The following is a 23,623-nucleotide window of genomic DNA, read 5'->3' on the forward strand; positions in this document are numbered from 1 at the left end:
CACAAGCCTGCTGTGAGTGTGGGAGCATGTCTATGTGAGTAGCAGGTATGCATTTGAATAAGTGTGACACGCAGTGCAAGCATTTGTGACTGTGTGAAGGGTAGAGTTTACATGTCCGGCTGAGCATGTATGAGTGTGACAGCGGGCAGCGGGGAACGCAGCCGTGAGTGTGTAGAGTGTGCCAGCCAGTGTGTGCCCTGGGAGTGCTTCTGGGAACGAGTGTGAAAGGAGAGTCCTGTGTGAGAATGAGCCTGTGGCCTCAGACGCATGCCCCAGTGGGCGTGTGTGCGTGCGTGTGTGTGAGAGAGAGTGGACGAACGTGTTGAGTGTGTCACGCTCCGGGTCAGCGGCCCCCCAGCCCAGGCAGTCCCAAGCCGAGCCCCGGGCACCCGTGAGGCAAGCGCGGCCCAGGCTCCCACCTGAAGATTGGCCGGGTCCTCAGGTTTCACTCATGACCCTGTGACATCAGCGGCAGCAGCTGTCCCCGCCGGCCGGCCCCCCGGCCAAGTCCCCCAGAGTCCCAGCCCCAGCCCGAGGTGGGCACGCCGCTCCAGGCTCGTCTGCTCCCGTCCAACAGTGAGTACCGCGCCCCCGCCCTGAGCCCCGCTGGGCCGGGCACCCCGAGGGCAGGCCACCCCAGGGGCCTGGAGCCCTGGCCCCCAGCCCAGCCTGGCTCCGAGGAAGTCACCACTTTGCTCCGGGCACCACTGTCCTCCTGCCCACGCCGGGCCCCGCTCCGCGGCCACCCTGCCTGAGGTCCTTGTGCCATGACCCTGGCCGGATCCCTGTGCTTGCCTCTCCCCGTCGGCCTGTGCCCCTGTCTGGCCAGCCGGCCCTGCCCTCAGCCAGGGTCGTCGTCCTGATCACAGACGGCCCAGGCGCTAAGGCTCGGCTCTGGACGGGATGACCCAAGGGACAGAGACAGGACTGCGTTTCTCAGGGGAGGAGGGTGGAGGGCCCAGAGCAGTGACTCGGCTCGGCCTGATCGCAGTGGCCCAGAAGGCAGGGCTGGCGGCGGGGAGGAGAGCGGGAGGCCGGCTGGGGGGTGGCGGCGGCGGCTCCTTTGCTCTGCTGGAACAGGAATCTGCGAGATGCCAGCAGAGGACACATCTCGGGCTGAGAGGCCGGCCAGGCTCTGCCCACTGCCCCTGCCTCTCCCTGCCCAGGGGCACACTGGGGCTCCTCTCCTGGAGAAACCGAGGAGGAGGTGGGCAGAGGAGCAGCTCCTCTTAGTGGAGGGGGTGTGGGGACAGGGAGCCAGAAAGTCCAGGGTGAGGGGCATCCCACATGGGGCCGCCGCACTGAAGGGTCTCTGGGGGACTCAGAAGGAGACTAGAGCTGGGGTGAGGGGGCTGGAGGTCGGGGGGGCAGGGGTGTGGTGCCAGGGCAGAGCACAGCCCCCCGCCTTCGCTGGCAGAGCTGGGCACCCAGGACCCTGGGAGGGAGCGTGGGCAGGGGCTGGCCGAGAAGGCCTGACGGTCTGAGCAGAGATGGGAGAAGATGTTTTTGGAAGCTCATGGAGCTGAAGGGAGGTTTGTTTTGTGTGTGTTGGAGGAGTTTGCTCAAAAGATTGAAGATGCCGCATCTAGAAGGCCTGGGGAGGGGGGTGGGATGGGAGGCTTCCAAGAATGTACTGGTAGGGGCAGGGGGGCCTGAGCCCCTTCCCACTGCGCCCCGTTAAGTACTGTGTCCCAATGCCCCTCACCCTGCTCAGGGCATGGGGTCAGGGTAGGGGGCCAGGTCCTGATGAGAGCTTGTGACACCCCCCTGTGGGGAGATGGCTTTCCAGGTGGAGACTAGACAGGTCCGCCTCCGATTTATACTGCCCGCTGCAGGCGTCTGCCCCAGAGCCCAGGAAGGCTAGAGCCCAGGGGAGCCTTGACATGATGTAATTGTTGCTCAGTCTTGTCCGACTCTTTGCGACCACATGGACTGTAGCCCACCAGGTTCCTCTGTCCATGGGATTCTCCAGGCAAGAATACTAGAATAGGTGGCGACGCCTTCCTCCAGGGGCTCTTCCCAACCCAGGGATCAAACCTGCGTCTCCTCTATCTCCTACATCGGAGGCAGGTACTTTACCGCTGAGCCACCTGGGAAGGCTTGAAGGCCATTTAATTCGGCCCCTAAAGATGAGCCAGCTCGGGGAGGGCAGCTAGAGACCAGTTTCCGTGTCTGTCTAGTCTGGAGAGGGGAGGAGGCTGACAGAAGTTGGGGCGGAACCAGAGGTGAGCGTTGTTGTCTCTCGTCTGCGGTGGCAGTGACTGAACCCAGGTGTGCAGAGCTGGGGTTGGGGGCAGGTGTCAGAGGGCTGGTTCTCCCAGAACCCTCCAGCTTCTTCCAGGGACATCCCTAGTCCCCTGCTCATGGCCAGTGGTGTGGATGATTATAGCCACTGCACTAGGATTTGGAGCCACGCTCCCTGTGTGGGATGATGCAGAGGCCCAGACATAACCCAAGGCCCACCCCCATCTTCATGCCTGGCAGCTCTCAGGGGATGGGAGGGGTTTACGGAAGGTACTTAAGGGTCCTTCCTAGGTGGTCCCATCCCTGCCTGGCTTCCTTGTCATTTTTGCATCGGGACCCGCATAGGGTGGAGGCTCAGGACTCAGGGTCGCCTGCAGCTCTAGACTGGCCTGAGTGTCAAAGTCTGCCAAGCCAGCTTCCCTGCCCTGACCCACCCAGGCCCAAAGGAGGAGAAGCCCTGAAGCTGATGCTGAAGGCATTGAACTCCTGGCCAGATGCTGGAGGTGATCCTGACAAAGTCCCTGCCTTTGGGGGCAACTCTGTCCACCAGAACAGAGAAAAGCGTGGGTGATGGCAGGAAGGGGCAGGTTTAGAGAAGGCTCCCAGGGGAGGCAAGGCAGAGAGGAGAGAAGGGATTGGACCCTCCAGACCAGAGTGGGAAGGCTCACTCTCTCCAGGTGATAGGAGAGATGCACAGAAGGGACATGAAAGATCTGAGCCCAGGGGCCTCAGGGAGCAGGTAGAGAGAAGGCGGGGGAGGAGGAGGGAGCGTCAGCAGCCCCAGTCCACATTACACAGACCTCTGTCCCTCGAGTCCTCTTAGAGGGAAGGCTCAGGTTCAGAGGGCCCTGTCACTTACCTGGGACACACGGCTTGTGAGGGGCCAGGGTTCTGTCCACAGTAGCCACGGCCCCTACTCCCTGGGGCAGAGCTCTCCCCCGAGACCCTGGGGGCAGTGGGTCCCCGGTTGCATCCCTAGGGGTCCCCAACTCTGCGGAGGCAGGAACAGGCCCGGACTCCCCACGGTGCCATTGGAAGGCGTTCATGGGGCTGGGGAATCCCAGGGTCTCTCCGCCTCCACCACCCCAGCCCCAGGCCTTTCATGTACTCTGGCCCCCATTCTGCCTCGTCAGCACAGCTATTTTTATTCCCTGCAGTTTTCAGTCAACAGCCCTTGTGTGTGTGTGTGGCGGGAGGGGCGGCAGGGCATGGGACAGCCAGAGGAGTGGGAGGGGCTCGAGGAGCCCACTGGGCAGTGGGGATGGCAGGGGAGCCGTGGTGCCCCTCAAAGGGCAGGCTGCCCCCTGCCCCCTGCAGGCCTCCCTGCCCTCTGCTGGGAGGCCTAGCAGAAACGCACAGTGCAAAACCCACAAGAGTCACCAGACCCCGCTCTGTTTTTGAACTGGTTTGTGAAACCAGGTGCCAGCCCCTCCTCCACCCCCCCAGGGGCTAGAAGGTCATGGCCCAGTTTAGACACTGGGGTGATGATATACCTTAGTGGTTCAGAGCCAGGGTCTCTTCCGAGAGCCCCAGGGGTCAGGTTTCCAGCCCCAATTTACTACATAAATAACACCTGGCAACTTCCTTATCCTCTCTGTGCCTCCGTTTCCTCATCTGCCAAATGGAATAATAACAATAGGATCATGTCAGGATTACATGAGCTCACTGCATGTGAAATGCCCAGCATAGTGCTTGGCAAGTATATAAGTGTTAACCAGGAATTCATAATTGCGCTTGTTATCAGGTTATGACTCTGAAATAAATGTCTCGTTGTTGGAGGGCTGGGAGTAACAGAAGGGGAGAAGAAGCTATAAGTTGGGGGTGCCTGGTAGGAAGCATTAGACCCCGTCCAGCTCTGGGTACCCTACATACCTGGGAGGAGGTGGGTTTTTTCCTACCAAGAGAGGCTTTTATCATACCGACAGCAGAGCTCCCCTGATGAGAGTATGTGGTTTACAGGTATTGCCTTAAGCGCTGTGAGAGTAAAGGACAAAGCCGAGCTTCCCCCTACCCCAGCCTCCCATTTTAGTAAGAGCTGCAGGTGACTCTTATCTTTTTTGAGGCTTGTTAAGTTCTTGATTGGCCTAATTTGGGAGAAGGATCTTCCACAGGGTCACTGGTGAGAAAACATCCCTGGAGCAGTTTCTGGGGTTGAACCAAATTCTCTGAGTGGCGAAGCCAAGCTGATAAAGGGGCGGGACACCCCTTGGGGGTTTAGGTTATAGGCTCAGGTTCTGCGGGCTGCTCTTCCAAGCGCTCCTCATCCAATTCCCTGAGCCCAGCAGGGACCTAGAGCCCATGTGTGGGGTGAAAAGGGTCAAAGCCCATGCTACCCAGATGGTTAGGGGTTGATGGAGGGAAGCGGGGCCAGATTGGCCCTGGAACTCTCCAGGCTCAGAATCAGTTTCGAACCATCCTCTTCTCACCCTCTGGGTAGACCTAAGGCAGGAAAAAGGCCTGGCAGCCATGGTCTGGGAGTGCGGAGAGTGCGTGGCAGAGAGAAGAACAGAGGCTGGCAGCTCCAGGGGCTGACCTAGGTGGGAGCCTGCAGGGTGAGGGGAGGCAGCCCTGTGTGCAGGGGTGAGTCTGCCTGAGGATGGGCAAGGTGACTGTGGATATGTGTGTAGATGAGGCTGTGCACACACAATTTGGAGGGGGACCGTCCATGGAGCCCCCATCACCATACTTGGGAGCACCTTTGAGAGAGCTAGCAGAGGGCAGGAAGCCCCAGGCTTGGATGGAACTAATTAGCCTCCCCACCCCTTGGAGCAGCTGGGAAATGACTCATAGAAGCAACGAGGGAGTGAGCAAGTGTGTGTGTGTGTGTGTGTGTGTGTGTGTGTGTGTGTTGGGTGTGTTGGGTGTGTTTGTGTAGGAGCAAGCTGGCTGCTGAGGAAGTTGGGAGGGTATTTTAGAGTTGATTGGTGCAAATGAAAAACCAGACCTTGACAAAGGCTCTTTACCAAACTACAGGTGGGGGCCCTTAATCCCCACCACTCCCAACTCCCAACTCGAGGCCCCGGGAAGCCTGAGCCTGGGGCCTGCCAGGGCTTGCCAGACACCCACCCGAGCCCACGCCTTTCAGGGGCTTGGCCCGAGGACTCTGGTCTGTCCTTTGAAGAGGACAGACAGGTGAGGCTTAGGCCAGCCCAGGGGGAAACTGGAGGGGACTGCAACCTGGGCATGCCCCAGGCTGGGGGAGGGCAGCCGGCTGAGCACCATCCCCCACTGGGCGAGCCAGAGGGACGCTGTGTTTGTGGTAGCAGGCACGTGGATTTGGCCCCTCCGAGAGCCACATTCGAATCCTGGCTGCACCACTCAGTCGCTGGGATGATGAATGCGAAGCACTTGAAACAGGGCCTGGCATGCGTTAAACACCAAATGAACGTACGGATGGCTGCTCTCGATCAAGAAATAATTCTCAGTGCTAGATTTCTAATTTTAAAAAATAGATATACAACAAGCAACAAAGCTTTACTGTCTAGCACAGGGAACTATAGTCAATATCTTGTAAAAACCTATAACGGAAAATAATCTGGGAAATGATAGGTGTATATTATAACTGAATCACCCTGCTGGGCATCTGAAACACTAAGTCAACTATACTTCAGTGAAATATATTGGGCCTCCATCTCTCAGGCCCACACATGTCAGGATGACAGGTGAATGTACTGAGGTTTGAGGGTCAGAGGAACCAACCCACTCCCACTCCTAATAGAATCTTCCCCGAGCTGATGCTGATGAGGCCTGGAATTTACACCTTGAGATAAGATCAATTCCTTTGATTTAAGGCTCAGTCATAGGAGAGGAGGGGCTTCCCTCATATACAGGAGACCCTGGTTTGATTCCTGGGTTGGGAAGATCCGCTGGAGAAGGGATAGGCTACCCACTGCAGTATTCTTGGGCTTCCCTTTTGGCTCAGCTAGTAAAGAACCCGCCTGCAATGCTGGAGCCCTGGGTTTGATCCCTGGGTTGGGAAGGTCCCCTGGAGAAGGGAAAGACGACCCTCTCCAGAATTTGGCCTGGAGAATTCCATGGACTTCATGGGGTCGCAAAGAGTCAGACACAATTGAGCGACTTTCACTTCACTTGGGAGGGAAAACCCATTCCTGGGAACCCATCTCGAGGCAAACAGTAAGTGGAAAATAAATGTGGCCACACTACGATCATTCTTTCCCCATAGGCAGGACAAATCATCAGGCTGGTTAAATCAAAGGGAGGCTTATTTCAACCCAGTGAGCCCCAACTGGAAAGTGTCATCAGCGTTAGCTCACTCCTTGTCCAGGGTAATCCCTCCCCATCCCCCCACCGTGTGACCCTGAAGGTTTCCAGAACTCTCATAGCTCCTGAGTATCCAGAGGTTTCTGCATTAGGCTCCAGGCTGCCCTCTAAGACCTCTTGGAGCAGATTTCCTCCACAGAGGGTGTCAGACCAGAGGGGAGGGCCATCTGGAGTGACTTCCTCCAGGCCCCTGGCCTGCCAAGGCTGAGGCTCTAAGTGCTGGCAGAGAAACAACACAGCTACCCCCTTCCCATCCCTACCCCCAGCCTGCCCCAGCTGAGAAAAAGCTATGATTTGAGATTTACAACTAGGGGGACGGGAAGTAGGGATCCATTTTGCATTCTTGGTGCTGGGCCACAGCAGAAATGCAGGAATTTGGGAAGTAGGCCACCAGGATGCCCGGTGCTGTCTTTGGCCAGGACAGAGAAAGTTTGATCTGTTTCAGCCTCCCAGAAAGTCCTGAGTCTGAGCCCTCACTGCAGGTGAAGCTTGAGGACTGGCTGCAGCTCTGGGTAATTTTGGAGAAGGCAATGGCAACCCACTGCAATACTCTTGCCTGGAAAATCCCATGGGCGGAGGAGCCTGGTAGGCTACAGTCCACGGGTTGTGAAGAGTCGGACACGACTTAGCGACTTCACTTTCACTTTTCACTTTCATGCCTTGGAGAAGAAAATGGCAACCCACTCCAGTGTTCTCGCCTGGAGAATCCCAGGGACGGGGGAGCCTGGTGGGCTGCCATCTATGGGGTCGCACAGAGTTGGATACGACTGAAGTGACTTAGCAGCAGCAACAGCAGCAGCTGGGTAATTTTGCTCTCAATCCAGAGAGAAACAGCCTGAGCCTGGACTGCGGCTTTACTAGAGATGAAGGGCATGTTTGGTTGGCAAGAAAGATGGTGACTGAGCAAGGCCAGCAAGTCATCCACCATCTCTGCATCCTGGGAAATGTGCCCTAGAGTGAACGGGAAGGCTGTGAGGGGCAGGTCTCATCCATTCTCAGTCTTCCAGAGGTTTCCCACAGCAACTGTTACCAAGCTGGCAGGGCATGGCTGAGGCTCCTTGAGGGGTTTCAGGCCAATTCAGTGCATCGAGGTGGTTTGAAGGACCCTCAATGGAAGCTTGGTGTCCCAAGAGAGAAGGTTCTAGAATCATATAGTGGCAGGAAGTGGGGATGTCTGTCATGAATTTTGTTTGGCCAGTAATTTGGGACAATTAGGATCATAGGCACTCAACTGTGAGGGATTGGTCTTGAACTGAGTGGGGAGAATCAAGATTTTACAGAAGATTGCAGGTCAAGAGGTGCAATGAATGAGGGGCACTTAAGTGGAGGTAGATGGAAAATCCTACACCGAATTTGGGCTTCCCAGGTGGCTGAGTGGTAAAGAATCCTCCTGCCAATGCAGGAGACATGGGTTCAATCCCTGGGTCAGGAAGATCGCTTGGAGAAGGAAATTGCAACCCATTCCAGTATTCTTGCCTGGGAAATCGCATGGACAGACGAGCCTGGTGGCCCTACAGTCCATGGGGTCACAAAAGAGTCGGATGTGACTTAGTGACTGAATAACACCACCTGAATTTATATTAACCTTACATCCTGAAACTCTGCTATAATCATTGTTAGTTCCAAGAGGGGGTTTGTTTGTTTGTTTTTGGCCGATTCTTTTGGGTTTTGTACAAAGACAATCATGTCATCTGTTAACAAAGACAATTTTATTTCTTCCTTCCTGATCAGTGTAACTTTCATTTCCTTTTCTTGTCTTATTGCATTAGCTAGAACTTCAGTATGATATTGAAAAGGAGTGGAGAGAGGTGACATCCTTGCTTTGTTCCTGATCTTAGTAGGAAAAGTTCCAGTTTCTCACCATTAAGTACTATGTCAGCTGTAGGATTTTTTAGGAAAATGTTCTCTATCAGGTTGAGGAAGTTCTCTTCTATTCCTAGTTTGCTGAAAGCATTTATCATGAATGGGTGTTGGATTTTGTCAAATTCATTTTCTATATTCATTGATATGACCATCAGATCAGATCAGTCGCCCAGTCATGTCCGACTCTTTGCGACCCCATGAATCGCAGCACGCCAGGCCTCCCTGTCCATCAGCAACTCCCAGAGTTCACTCAGACTCACTCACGTCCATCGAGTCAGTGATGCCATCCAGCCATCTCATCCTCCGTCGTCCCCCTCTCCTCTTGCCCCCAATCCCTCCCAGCATCAGAGTCTTTTCCAATGAGTCAACTCTTCGCATGAGGTGGCTAAAGTACTGGAGTTTCAGCTTTAGCATCATTCCTTTCAAAGAAATCCCAGGGCTGATCTCCTTCAGAATGGACTGGTTGGATCTCCTTGCAGTCCAAGGGACTCTCAAGAGTCTTCTCCAACCACCACAGTTCAAAAGCATCAATTTTTCGGCGCTCAGCCTTCTTCACAGTCCAACTCTCACATCCGTACATGACCACAGGAAAAACCATAGCCTTGACTAGACGGACCTTTGTTGGCAAAGTAAAGGATTTTTATTCAGCCTGTTGATATGACAGATTAACATTAATTGATTTTCGGAACTTTCCTGTGCTAATTTTCTTAGACACTGTGCTCCCAATGCAGGCAGCCCAGTTCCATCCCTGGTCAGGGAACTAGAACCCACATGCCACAACTAAAAAAAAAAAAAAGATCTGGCATTCTGCAACTAAAACCCAGCAGAGCCAAATGAATAAATAATTATAAAAATTAACTGATTTTCTAGTGTTGAATCTGTGCTGCATACCTGGGGTAAATCCCCTTTGGTTGTAGAGTATAGTCCTTTTTATATGCTGTTGGATTTGATTTGCTAATATTTTGTTGAGCTCCACTTGGATTTAAAAGAGAAAAGTCAGTTGCATAATTACAGGATGGTGAAACTCTGATATGGCCACAGTTCATGATGAAAACTCCGGGGGTGTCTGTAAACTCCCCTTGTAGGTGGGCTGCTGCAAATGTAAATGCCATCTTGGGATGAATGAACACAATGGGTGGCCAGGCCAAGGAGAAAAGGCCTGTCTCTTTGCGGTCAGACTATATCTGGAATTGGGTGTTCCGATCTGGCAGCCCCACAGAGGGAGACAATGCCGGGCTGGACCCGCCCCAGAGAAGAGCTGCCTCACCCTCCCGCGTCCTCCCCCTCGGCTCCCTGCCCAGGGACAGCTGGCCCTAACCTGGCTCCCTGACTCCGGACCCTTCCTTTCACACCCCTTGCCTCCAGATTTCCAAAACTTTAACTCCGACTTCCGCCGAAACTTCCGTTTTGACACAGTTTCCGACGGAGCTTCTCACTTCCTAACTGAGTTCTGGTGCCCACGTAACAGGGTTTTAGTCTTGGCTGAGCCTTTCATTTATCATTCTCTAAAATTATCTTATTTGCTTCCCTATTTATTATCTGCCTTCTCCCTCGGGAATGCAAGCTCAGTGAGGACAGGGACTTCGCCACTCCTGTATCCCTGACTCCCCAAACAGAGCCCCGCATAGAGTGGATGCTTAGGAAATGTTTGTTAAAGGAATAAATGTGTGGTCTGGGGAGTAGGGAGTTACTGCTCCTTTCAACGCCTGTTTCCCCATCTGCAGAATAAGGGAGTTGGACTCCATGTTTCTGGTCCTTGCAAATCTAACATTCTTAAATTCAGTGGTGGGGGTGGGGGGAGAGTGGAGGGGAGGGGCACTGCCTGATGGTCCAGTGGCTAAGACTCCACACTCCCAATGCAGGGGACACAGGTTCGATCCCTGGTCAGGGAACTAGATCCCACATGCTGCAACTAAAGCAGCAACAAAGATCAGAGAGGCCGAGTGCTGCAACTAAGACCTGGCACAGCCAAAAAAAAAAATTAAAATAAATATTAAAAATTTTCCCATGAGAAGAGGTTCCTCCAGGCCCTCAAACACCCCATCTCTGAGGCCAGAGACTGATCCTGTGGCTGGTGGAAGGAGGATTTGAGGTGTCACATGGCTCCCTTTACTCCAGGCTGGACTTGAGGGGCCATGTGGTGATCTGCCTGCAAGACACCCAACCCACTGACATGGGACATTATCAGTGCTTGTCCCTGCCAGAAAGTCGCCGTGCATACACCCCAGATGTCTTTTCATTCTCCGCTGGGGCCACTGCAAACAGCACAGCTTGTCATTCTGTTCTAGACACACTCTTAGGATGAGTAGGGGCCACCTACACACTGGCCAATGTAAGCAACCCAGCACCCCTGGGAGGGCTTTCCAAACCGGGGAGATGATGTCCAGACTCCCAGATGTGGTCTTCAAGGCCCTGGCCTAGCTGCCCAGCCCACTTCCCCAAGGCCCATAAACAGAGATTCCCTGGTGGCTCAATGGTAAAGAATCCCCCAGTCAATGCAGGAGACGTGGGTTCAATCCCTGCTCCAGGAAGATCCCACATGCCACGAGGCAACTAAGCCCATGCTCCCACGACTACTGAACCTGTGCTCCAGAGCCCAGGAGCCGCGACTACTGAGCCCGTGAGCTACAACTACTGAAGCCCACATGCCCTAGAGCCCATGTTCCACCACAAGAGAAGCCACCGCAACGAGAAGCCTGCTCACTGCAACTAGAAAGTAGGCCCCACTCAACAGCTAGAGAAAAGCCCACACGGCAACAAAGACCCAGTGCAAACAGAAATAAATAATTTTTTTTAAAGCCCATAAACAGATTCCAAACCCTCCCAAGACTGACACAGGATAGCTCCCTAGGTCCTGCTTCTGCATTTGCTCTGGCTGTCCCTTCTTCCTAGAGTGTCCTTCCCTTTCACTTGCCTGCACCCATAACTCCCTCATCCTTTGTGACTCAACTGAAAAGGCACATCTTTCCTTTCCCTGGTCTGGAAGTCCCCACTCAGCCACCCGAACTCCCGTAGCACAGTCAATTCCCTTCTTTATTTATTTATCTTTATTGGAATATAATTGCTTTATAATATTGTGTTAGTTTCTGCTCCCTTCTTTAGGGCGGACATCTCTGTCTCCTCATATCATAGCTTCTGTGCCCTTGTCTCCCCAGCTATCAACTCTCGGAAGGCAGGATGCATAGCTGGTGCATCTTTATGTCCTACTCAGGGCTAGCTCAGCTTCTGACTTAGGAACAGAATGAATGGATGGACGGGTGGGTAGACGGATGGATGAAACCTTTCAGAATCCATCTTATTCCAAGAAAGATCTATATCCAAGCCTCATCCACTCACTGAGTGTCTGCCAAGTGCCCAGGCCTGGGACCAGCCGTGGTGATCTGGACAGAGTTCCTGCTCTCTCGGCATTTTGGTCTGGTGAAGGAGATAAACAAAGAAATTAGGCCAATAAACAAGTGATTAAGAATTATGATAAATAATGTCAAGGAAAATACATCATCATGGAAAGTACAAGGACTAGGACAGAGAGATGAGGAGGAGAAGTCCTCTTGGAGAAGGGACATTAGAGGCTTGATGGGAAAGTGAGCAGGAAGAGCCATGTGAAGAGATAGGAGACGAGCTCCAGAGAGAGCAAAGATCCAAAGGCAGACATGAGTTCAGTGGTCAAGAAGCTGGAAGGAGGCCGGAAGGACTGGGGCAGAGTCAGCAGGGAGAATAGATCAGCAGACAAAGGTGAAGAGGTATAGACAGAGGCTGGATCACCAGGGCCTTGGAGGCCACCAAAAGAAGTTTAGGTTTTATTCTAAGCACAATAGGACATTACTGGAGAAATTTAAGCAGGAGAAACAATATGATTAGTTTCTTATTTTTAAAACAGTACCCACTGAGACCTCCCGTGATCCACTGGCTAAGATCTTATGTTCTCAAGGCCGGGGGCCCAGATTTGATTTCTGGTCAGGGAGCTAGATCCCACAGGCCACCACTAATGATCCTGCCACAACGAAGATAGAAGATCCTGCGTGCCGCAACTAAGACCTGGCACAGATAAATAAATAAAATATTTTTTTTAATGTTTACATAAACCAGCACCCACTGCTTCTTTACTAGACTGGTTTGGAGAGGGCAGGGGCAAAAGCAGGCAGCTATTGCAAGAAAATGTTGTGATACGGACCGGGGTGGGTGAGGGGAAACAGAAGTTGTGTGTTTTGGAGATGTTATTAATAGAACTTTGGACAGGCCGAATATAGAGATGAGGGAGAAGAAGAATTCACAAAGACGTCTCAGCTTTTGATTTGAGCAAATTTGAGGCTTGGATGGATGGTGGTACCATCTCCTGGGTTGAGGAAGAGGGTGAAAAAGACAGTGACCTTGAGAAACCTAACCTTGCGGTTGATATCAGAAATGTGGGCGGTCTTGGGTGGACTGTGTCCTGAAGCTTAATAGTTGCCTGTAACCCCTTTCGGGAGTGAAACCTCTTCTCCATAGTGGCTGTACCAGTTTACATTCCCACCAATAGTGTAGTAGGGTACCTTTTTTATCCACACCCTCTCCAGAATTATTTATCTAGACTTTTTAGCAATGTTGAATACTTCTTCATGTGCATTTTGGTCATCTGTATATCTTCTTTGGAGAAATGTCTATTTAGATCTTCTGCCCATTTTTTATTGGATTATCTGTTTGAGAATATATTTCTGTTATCTTTTTATTTTATATTGGAGTATAGTTGATGTGGGGCTTCCCTGATGGCTCAGTGGTAAAGAATCCGCCTGCCAATACAGGAGATGAGGGGTCGATCCCTGGGTCAGAGGATCTGCTGGAGAAGGAAATGGCAACCCACTCCAGGATTCTTCCCTGGGAAATCCCATGGACAGAGGAGCCTGGCAAGCTATAGTCCATGGAGTTGCAGAAAGTGTCAGACAGGACTTAGGGTCTACACAGCAACAACACACTTGATTTACAATGTTATGTTAGTTTCGGGTGTACAGCAAAGTGGTTCAGTTATACATATACATGTATCTCTTCTTTTTCAAATTCTTTTCCCATTAGGTTGTTACATATTATTGAGCAGAGTTGTCTGTGCTATAAGCAGGTCCCTGGGCAAATGTTTCATTCCAGATGCTATTGGTTGCTTGCCTATTATTATCCACATAGTGGGGTCCAGTAGCCAGTTGAGTATTTCAGTCTAGAGTTCAGAGGAGAGAGTTACCATACTCCTATAACACAATCTACAGTCATAGGAATGATGCCATCCAGACCCAGACAGAGCCCTGGGGCGAGGAAGAGGGACAAACACAAAGGTCATTGAGAAGGAACAGCCAGAGAGGCAGGAATTCAAGCATGGGTGAGCTGTCATGGAGGCTGAGCGGGTAGAGCCTGCCCAGAAGCGGGCCACGGCCAACTGGGTTGAATGTTTCTAAGAGGTTGAGGGAGGTGAAGACAGAAACGTGTGCAGCAGACTTGGCAGCATCGAGACTGCTAGTGACTTGACAAAAGCCACTTCCGTGGAGTGTGGGAGGTGACACACGCCAGGTTGGAGTGTTTTGGAGAGGGAATAAAAGGTAAGGAAGTAAAGACAGCTGGTGTAGACACTTTCCAAGAAGTTTGTCCATGAAGAGAGGCAGAAAAATAGAGCGAGAGTGAAGGGAGGTGAGAGTTCCCTTGGGGTCCGCAGCTAAGACTCTGTACTCCCAATGCAGGGGACCTGGGTTGGTTCCATCCCTGGTTAGGGAATTAGATTTCACATGCCATGTCTCTAAGATCCTGCATGCCACAACTTAAAAAAAAAAAAAAAATTCCATCTGCCACAACGAAGATCGAAGATCCTTGTGCCTCAGCTAAGATCCGGTGCAGCCAGATAAATCAATAAAAATAAAACATCTCTTTAAAAAGAAGGAAGGGAGGCGTGGAGACAGGAGGGTGCTTTCTGTCACCGCTACCATTATTTTGAAGATGGGAAAGCCTGGTCACTGAGAGGGAGGGGCTGGTGGTGGGAGAAGGAGAAGATACATAAAGGAGGAGGCCCTTTGGAAGACAAGTGGAATGAGGGGCCCAAGCCGAAGTGGAAGTCCTGGTCTTGCCTCTTCTGTTGGTAGGATGGAGGAGGAAGAGGCGGGCAGTGAGGCTAGGTCCATTGGTTTGACTGTGTGTCATGGATCCTGTGTGTGAAGACTGAGACCAAGTCATCAGCTGGGAGCACTGTGGAGAGGATGGGGAGGGGACAGTTGGAGGAAAGAAGAGAAAGCACGAAATAGTTCTCAAAAAGAAGAAAAGTGAGACTCACAGGGAAACCTATACTTGGAGTGTGGCACTCAGGGAAAACCTGGGCTTATAATCACAAAGGCAATGGGAACCCAGCCAGGTCCTGCCTTGGCAGCAGTAGCACCCAGCAGCTCAGGGCCCTGACTCCGGCAGAGCATAGCTGGGCTACCAGGTAGATGAAGGTTCCCGCTGGTGAGGGGCGGAGAGAAGGCTGTACTTAAGGGTATTTGCTTTTCTTTCTTTCTTTTAAAAACTGGACTGCCAGGGAAGCCCCCAAGGGAATATTTTTTACTATTATAGTGTAAGCATTTTATTGTTCAGTCGCTAAGTCATGTCCAACTCTTTGCAACCCCATGGATTGCAGTGCACCAGGCTTCCCTGTCCTTCACTATCTCCTGGTTTGCTCAAACTCATGTCCATTGAGGCAATGATGGCGTCCAACCATCTTGTCCTCTGTTGCCCCCTTCTCCTCCTGCCCTCAATCTTTTCCAATGAGTCAGCTCTTCGCATCAAGTGGCCAAAGTATTTGAGTTTCAGCTTCAGCATCAGTTCTTCCAATGCATATTCAGGGTTGATTTCCTTTAGGATTGACTGGTTTGATCTCCTTGCCATCCAAGGGACTCTCAAAAGTCTTCTCCAAAGCCACAATTCAAAAGCATTTTATTATAAAGGATAATAAAGGGTAAAAATGAAGAGCCAGATAAAAAGGTACACAGAGAGAAGTCTGGAAGGATTCCAAGCATAGACTCTTTGGTTCCCCAACAGTATTTTCAAGGAGGGATTATGATGGCTCTTGTAACTGAGGCTGGAAGAGGGAGGTGAAGTCTGAGGGGCTGATGGAGAGGGAGGAATCTCAGGGTCAAGGGCAGAAAACAAGGAGAAGCTCAAGGATTACACAACCCGGCACTTGAGCTGAGTAGTAGGAGGTGGGGGAGGGGAGTGCTCAAAGCAGCCATATCAGAGGAGATCCAGTTTCTGTTCATGATTTTAGTTCAGAGTGGGCTCAAAGGAGAAATAACTCAGGTGGAAGAGCCCTCTCATTCATTCATTCATTTGATAAACTCTTCTTCAGCATCAGGCACACAGGTGATCCAAAGGAGAAATCCACTCAGCCAGGGTCACCAGGGAAGGTGTCCTGGAGGTGGTGGTTCATGTGTAGGTTGAGCCTGGAAGGACAAATTAAAGCTTTCCAGGGTGACAAAAACAAGGAGTGCTTCAGGAGGCACGGGCTTCAGTGAAAATTTGTGTGGCCCATTTGTGAAAATGGAAGTAACATGGCTAGAGGGTGGGTGCCTGTAGAGAAGGGCTGGGTGGCGAGGCAGGAATCGGGTCATGGAGGGCCTGGGAGCCACATGGAGGAATGCAGACGCACTTTTTAAATAAACTTTTTATTATGCATTGGGGTCTAGCCGATTAACAATGTTATGATAGTTTCAGGTGAACAGCAAAGGGACTCAGCCATACATGTACATGTATCCATTCTTCCCCAAACTCCCGTTCCATGCAGGCTGCCACGTAACATTAAGCAGAGTTCCCTGTGCTTTATAGCAGGCCCTTGTTGGTTATGGACGCATTATTAATCCAGCGAAGGGTTAAGCAGAGGGTGACCTGAACAGATTTATGACTTTAGAAATGGGGGTAGAGACTTCCCTGGTGGTCCATGGTTAAGACTCCACTCTCCCAATGCAGGGGGCCGGGGTTCGATCCCTGGTCAGGGAACTAGATCCCACATGCCACAGCTAAAGATCCCTCACACTGCAACTAAGACCCAGTGCAGCCAAATAAATAAAAATAATTTTTTAAAAAAAGAAATGGGGATGGTGGATTGGAGGAGAGCCAGGTGGGAGGCAGGGAGGCAGATGGGAGGCTGTTTGAATGCAGCAGGTGAGGGGTGATGAAGCACCTCCTGCAGGATGGAGAGACAGGTGGGTGCTGGAGGCAGCCTCGGCGAGGTTGGGAACTGACCAGATGTGCCACTGGGATGATTTTGGCCATCACCAACCAAAACTGTTGCCTCCACTGGCCTAGCCAAGGAGGGCATCCACCCACTCATATAACACAGCAACCAGATGCTAAGTGGCTCCAGGGCTGGTGAAGAGGGGAGGAGGAAGCAGGGAATTTAGGACCAAGTGCAAATTCCAAAGGGAGGGATGAGGAGTCCACTGGGGGCCAGCTAGGGGCCAGCAGGAGGAAGTGCCAGGCTAGCTGTGCCAGCTGTGGGTCCGGTACCAATGTGCCAGGCACCAGTTCAGGGTGACCCCAAGCCCTGGTCTCTGAGGATTCTGGTAGGGGAGACAGACACCCATCACACAAGCAGAGCATGAGTCACCATTGACCTAAGAGCTGTGAAGGCTACACAAGAAGAGGAGCCATGACTTGACCTGTCTTGGGGCCACTGCAGAGAGTGTGAACAGAAACCATGAAAGGAGGGGGATGGTGATTGTTCCCAGAGCAGAGGAGAAGGGCACAGGGAGAGGTGCCTGCTGTGAAAAACAAAACCAAAAACAGGGCTGCAGACCAGGCCTTGGAGAAGCAGCATCTTCCAGGGGCAGGAAGAAAGAGCTCACAGAGCAGATGTAGAGAGAGCAGCCTGATGGGGAGGCCGCACTCCTCTCAAGAACAAAGGCTATGGGGACTTCCCTGCTGGTCCAGTGGCTAAGGCTCAGCACTCCCAGTGCAGGGGGCCTAGGTTCGATCCCTGGTCAGGGCTTCCCAGGTGGCTCCATGGTGAAGAATCCACCTGCCAATGCAGGAGACGTAGGAGACATGGGTTCGATCCCTGGGTCAGGAAGAGCCCCTGAAGGAGGAAATGGCGATCCACTCCAATATTCTTGCCTGGAGAATCCTATGGACAGAGGAGCCTGGCAGGCTACAGTCCATAGGGTTGCAATGAGTCAGATATGACTGAGCAACTGAGCATGCACGCATGGGAAACTAGATCCCACATGCCACAAGTAAAGACTGTGCATGCCACACAAACAAATATTTCAAAAGACCAGGCAAAAATAAATTAATATTTAAAAAGAAGGAGAGGCTATGGCCGGGAGATGCTTGAGGGAGGGTCAGCTGTGCAGAGACCACCAGGTCTGACTGCTGGGGGCTCTGATGACTCTGGCCAGCAGTTTCCACCGGTGCTGGGGCCCCGGTTGGACAGTTTGTCTCTGGTTTTCTGTCATCCCACTTTGATGTTGTTGTTCAGTCTCTCGGTTGTGTCTGACTCTTTGTGACCCCATGAACTGCAGCACACCAGGCTTCCCTGTCCTTCACTGTCTCCTGGAGTTTGCTCAAACTCATGTCCATTGAGTTGGTGCCCATCCAACCATCTCATCCTCTGTCATCCCCTTCTCCTCCTGCCCTCAACCTTTTCCAGCATCAGGGTCTTTTCCAATGAGTCGGCTCTTCCCTTCAGGTGGCCAAAGTACTGGAGCTTCAGCTTCAGCATCAGTCCTTCCAATGAATATTCAGGGTTGATTCCCTTTAGGATTGATTGGTTTGATCTCCTTCACTTCGGCTCCTGTAAAGGAGGGAGGGGGCAGCATCAGGCCAGAGAATTGTGCCAAGTGGGGCCCATGAACCGGGAGGGTGCTCATTGGCCATGGTCTCTTCAGGGCCATCTGGCAGGTCAATGTCTTCTGTTCGGACAGTGAGACCAGTGATGGGGATGAAGGAGAGAAGGTGTGTGGCAAGTGGTGGGTACAATTGTGGGGTCAGTGTGAGGAGGGGTTTCAAGCTGGGTGTGCGCACTTCTGTGTGTGCACAAGTGCACACGTGCGTGTCCGTGCACACACACTCCCACGCACACGACAGGGCCGATGAGCAGCTGAGGGATGGGGCGGGCAGGAATGAGCAAAGTCATCCCCGTGGAAACACGACTCCCCGGGTGATGGGAGGGAGCAGCTGGGCAGTCAGGCAGGGGGGTGTGGCCTGCTCTGCCCAATGGTTCCGGCCGCTCCCCGGGCCGCCCTCCCCACCTGTTGACCAAGCCTGAGGAAGTGCCCGCACTGGCCTGGGCACTGCTCAGGCGTCTGGGCCCACTGTGACAGAGCTGCCCTCCGGTGTAGCCCTGGGTATCTTTGGGGCTTCTGTCCATGGGGGCCTTGGGAAGGCTGTGTGTGACCAGGTGGCTGGGGTGTCCCTGCGTCCGTCTCCCCAGGGCCTTTGCCATAAGTTCCACAAAGAACAGGCTCAAGAAGGCTTTGGGCGAGGAGAGGGGTAGTAGCAACCAAGGGACTGGCCAGAAGACACAGTGTGTTGCTCTTATGGGCCTCCAAGCCTCCTAGTAGGCGCCCCTCTATCCGCCCGGTTCATACAGGGACCACCAGCCAAAAGCAGTCCCTGGGAGCTCCGGTCCTGCCCCCACCATTGAAACTGTCTGTCTCTTTCTCCCCAGGACCTTACCCGTGTGTCCTGCTCTTCCATGTTAACACCTGCAGGCTCTCCTGACATGGCCCCACACACACACCTTGCATTTTCTTGCTCCAGTTCTCCCTCCCTGCCCATAGGTTAGATCCCATGGGTCGTGGAGGAGGAAGCTATTGGGACTATCCCCAGAGCCTGGGAATCTTCCTTCTTCCCGCTCCCCATCCAGCATCACACCTCCCCAAAGCTCAGGTCAAGGCGCTACATGTTCACACATCTTCCTTGTCTTCTCCCTCCAGGCAAGATATGGTGAATAGTGGCAGGTACACGCACTCTCCTCCTTCATGCCCCAGGCAGACATCACTAATCAATCCCAGCAGTCTCCTTGCACCGAGTCTGTCTCCAGCCCACATGGTCTTTGCCCACATCTCCAAGCAGCCAAGAGCAGCTGGTCCACATCAGCCCTCAAGATGAAATCCGTTTGCCATTCCTGCTTTAGGCTGACCCCGCCGGGGCCCTCACCTCGGCCCATCCTCTGGGTCTGCCCTCATATCCGATTCCTTTCTGTTTCACTGCAGGGTCGAGGTCACAGGGCTATAGCCAGCTGTGGTTTTCTCTGTTCCCCATAGGCCGAAGCCACACAGTTCCCAGAACTCGGGCCCAGGAGGCAGTTGAAGGCACGGGGGCGTTGGCCACAAGTCCCCAAGGGAGAAGAGGACCTGGTTGGTTTTCTGTCAGTGCAGAGGGGAGCCAACCCCCTGCTGGGGCGAGTGTGGTGCAGGGCTCGGGGGGTGATGCTCTGTGTCCAGCATTTGTGCAATAGCAGCACCCGCAGGCACACCCTCCAGTTCCGACAGCGCCAACCTGCCCGCCCTGGCCCCAGGGCAGGCGGGAGGTGAGTAGCGGGACCGCAGGCCCAGGGCGGGGTGGCTGCCCAGCACCCCGGGGGCTGCACGCTACAGCTGCCCCAGCTGCCCGCTGCCCTGCTGGCCCCTGAGCCCAGGATGCGAAGATGGCCAAGGCGTCTCTGCCCACGGTGGTGCCTCTGGGCCCCGAGAGCCTACGCCCCTTCACCCGGGAGTCCCTGGCAGCCATAGAGCGCCGGGTGTTGGAGGAGGAGGCCCGGCAGTTGCGGAACAAGCAGATGGAGATCGAGGAAACCGAGCAGAAGCCGCGCAGCGACATGGAGGCTGGCAAGAACCTGCCGCTCATCTACGGGGACCCCCCGCCGGAGCTCATTGGTATCCCCCTGGAGGATCTGGATCCCTACTACAGCGACAAGAAGGTCCGCGCCGGGGAGGCCTCCCTCCACCTGTCTGTCTCTGATCCATCCGTCTGCCTGTCCCAGGCCTCACAGCTCTCTCCCTGCCGCAGACCTTCATCGTGCTCAACAAGGGCAAGTCCATCTTCCGCTTCTCAGCCACTCCTGCTCTCTACATCCTGAGCCCCTTCAGCATCGTCAGACGCTGCGCTATCAAGGTGCTCATCCACTCATATCCTGGAGGAGTGGGGCGAGCGCAGGGGCGGGGAAAGGCAGGCAGGGGTCAGGGATGGGCAAGAACGGGGCGCTCTGGGTGAGGAGGCCCTCTGTCCTCCTCTCCTCCCCACCTGCTCCCTCACTTTCCTTGACCCTCCCCCCAACGCTGTTCAGCATGTTCATTATGATCACCATCCTGACCAACTGCGTGTTCATGACCATGAGCGACCCGCCTTCCTGGTCCAAGCACGTGGAGTAAGTGCCCCGCCCCCACTTCCCCTGGTTCCCCAGTGTCTCCGCTGGGAAGATGCCCCAAATGACCATTGCTCTGTGTTCCAGGGGGACAAACACTGTCCCTGTCACTCCATCAGCGCCCTAAGTCCCCAGAGTGGCACACATCGCCACTCTCAACGATGTCCTCAGCCCCCCGGGCCCTCCCTCCCAGGAGGCCCGCCTCTGCCACCCACATCCTGGCCCAGGTGTGACACGCCTGGCCCTGGCCTGCCCTCTCCCTGCCAGGTACACCTTCACAGGGATCTACACCTTCGAGTCCCTCATCAAGATCCTGGCCCGAGGCTTCTGCATCGATGACTTCACATTCCTCCGGGATCCCTGGAACTGGCTGGACTTCAGCGTCATCATGATGGCGTGAGCAGGGGTCCCCGGGGGGTGTCGGGAGGCTGATGCGAGGGAAAGGAGGGGGCCAGCCCTTGGAGAGGGCAGCTGAGTGGGCTGGGTGACCCTCTGAGGCTGGGCTGCAGGGCTGTGGTCTGGCGTGCAGACAGTGGGCTGCACCTTTCCAGGAGCTGTCACTCTCCGGGTCTGACTTGGAAGATGTCCATCCGGGTGCCCCTCCACACAGTACATACGACCTGGGCCCCCAGGCCCCCACCCACTGGGAGAACTGGGCTGCCCTTGCCACTCCCCCACGCCTCAGCAAAGCCCCTGCAGTGTCTTTCCCACCTCTTGGGCCCCAGTAGGAGCCTGTGGTCCCTGACCTGTCCCCTTGCATCTCCACGGTAACTCCAAATACAAGGATTCCTTGGGAATCCTCGTTCTGGGGCTCGTTCTGCGCCATTACCCACCCCTTGGCTCTGACACAGCCCTTGCCCCCAACCCCCACCCAGGTACCTGACGGAATTTGTGGACTTGGGCAACATCTCAGCGCTGAGAACCTTCCGGGTGCTGCGGGCCCTGAAAACCATCACGGTCATCCCAGGTACAGGGGAGGAGCAGGGACCCTTTGCCTGGGCCAGCTGGCCTGCCCCCTCACCCATGTCTGGAACGGTGCACTCAAGTTCTGGGAGCCTGACCCAGGGTCATAACCGTCCCAGGTGGCGTAGCACCCACATCAAAGCCTGGACACAGAGTTGGGGGGTCCAGTGTGTCTACAGGGAGAAGAAGAGGCCCCAAGTGGGAGGATGGGCTTTGAGAGGCAGCATAGCAAAGTGGTTAGAGCACAGACTCTGGAGCCAGACTGCCTGGGTTCAAGTCCCATCTCTACCACTTCCTGACTTTGACCTTGGTTAAACGGCTACCCTGTCTGCTTCAGTTTCCATATCTGTAAACTGGGAATAATGACAGTACTGCTCACTCAGTTATTATGAGAATTCAAAGCCTTGATAGCAATAAGGTGCTTCAAGCCATGCCTGGCACTGGGAGGTCATGGTGGTTTAATCCCTAAGTCGTGTCCGACTCTTGGCAACCCCATGGACTCTAGCTCACCAGGCTTCTCTGTTCATGGGATTCTCCAGGCAAGAACACCGGAGTGGGTTACCATCTCCTTCTCCAGGGGATCTTCCCCACCCAGGGATCGAACCTGAGTCCCCTGCATTGCAGGGAATTCTTTACCAACTGAGCTACCAGGGAAGCCCTGGCATAGGGTTCATGTTTTAAATAAAATAAACAGACTGGGTAGAGCAGAGCACTCCAGCTGAGACACAGAGGGACTCAGTGATGGAAAGTCCACACCCTGAGAGCTCAAAAGTGAACCCACCACATACCCACTGAGCCATGAGGCCAAGGCAGTTCCAAAGTAATGCATCGAGAAAAGCATGAAATAAATAGAATCTGGATCATCCAGACCCTCAAAAAACCATGTGAAGAAACTGGAGAAGGTTCATTAAAGGAGAGAAGTGTAGTCACTCAGTCATGTCCAACTTTTTGCAACTCCATGGACTGTAGCCAGCCAGGCTCATCTGTCCATGGAATTCTCTAGGCAAGAATACTGGAGTGGGTTGCCATTTCCTTCTCCAAAAGGAGAGAAAGATGATCTGAAAGGCATGGAGAACAGGCTTTGGGAGACAGGGAAGGTGTCTTAATGCTAGGAAGTACCTTAGTTTTCTCTAGTCCAAAGCCCTTGTGAATTGCAGTAGAGGAAGGAGGGACCCCCCAGAGAGAAGGCAACACGGCATGTTAGCCACTGAGTCGAGGCCACAATACCTGCCCTCACTGCACACTTCTGCATCCTCAGAGCCCGTAGGGCTTTTATGATGAAGCTGCTGAGCATCTGTCTTCATACCAGGATAAGAAAAGGAAATAAATATTGAAGTGAGAGACACCCTGATTAGGCCCAAGGAAGAAGTTATGGTTCTTCCATAAATGATGGAATCTAAGCCTGAAATTCTATACAATCATGCTATGCCTTTGCTGGTTCAGAGGGGCAGAATGTGATGATATTGCAAAGTCAGCCTAGAGCTTCTCAGAGTGAACCCTGCTGTTCCTTGGGTGTTAACAGGCTAAAAGAGAAAGGGTTCTGTGTCAAATAAGGTGAAACGTGGTATTAAAAAGTTTTTGTTTCTGCAGAACTTTTCCCAGCCTCTGGTAGGATAATCTACATAAGGACCCTCCAGAAGGGTATCACAGGGTTGGTTGTTGTTGTTGTTGAATCGCTAAGTGGTGTCTGACTCTTTTCGACCCTATGGACTGTATGTAGCCTACCAGGCTCCTCTATCCATGGGATTCTCTGAGCAAGAATACTGGAGTGGCTGCTATGCCCTCCTCAAGGGGATCTTTCTGACCCAGGGATCAAACCCACATCTCGTTCATTGGCAGGCAGATTTTTTATCACTGAGCAACTATGGAAGTGCTACAGAGTTCAGCCTTCCAAAAACACGATTGAGCCCCTTTCATGAAGGGCGC

The 23,623-nt window shown here is 53.3% G+C and overlaps 1 protein-coding gene across 2 annotated transcripts in view; it reads left to right on the plus strand.

Moving 5' to 3' along the window:
* Positions 1 to 300: 300 nt before the first annotated feature.
* Positions 301 to 23,623, plus strand: part of SCN4A (sodium voltage-gated channel alpha subunit 4) — a 53,604-nt gene continuing 30,281 nt past the window's right edge. For both annotated transcript variants that reach the window (XM_086356965.1, XM_086356966.1), the window contains exons 1-6: positions 301 to 576; positions 19,635 to 20,290; positions 20,380 to 20,497; positions 20,647 to 20,737; positions 21,002 to 21,130; positions 21,610 to 21,701. In XM_086356965.1, the coding sequence (XP_086213091.1) occupies positions 20,018 to 20,290; positions 20,380 to 20,497; positions 20,647 to 20,737; positions 21,002 to 21,130; positions 21,610 to 21,701 (703 nt within the window). In that variant the 5' untranslated portion in view covers positions 301 to 576; positions 19,635 to 20,017. The remainder of the gene's footprint in view (positions 577 to 19,634; positions 20,291 to 20,379; positions 20,498 to 20,646; positions 20,738 to 21,001; positions 21,131 to 21,609; positions 21,702 to 23,623) is intronic.

This window comes from Bos grunniens, chromosome 19, assembly GCF_055505025.1.
Source record: "Bos grunniens cultivar Pamir isolate PY7600 chromosome 19, Bosgru_T2T1.0, whole genome shotgun sequence".
NCBI classification, from domain to species: domain Eukaryota; kingdom Metazoa; phylum Chordata; class Mammalia; order Artiodactyla; family Bovidae; genus Bos; species Bos grunniens.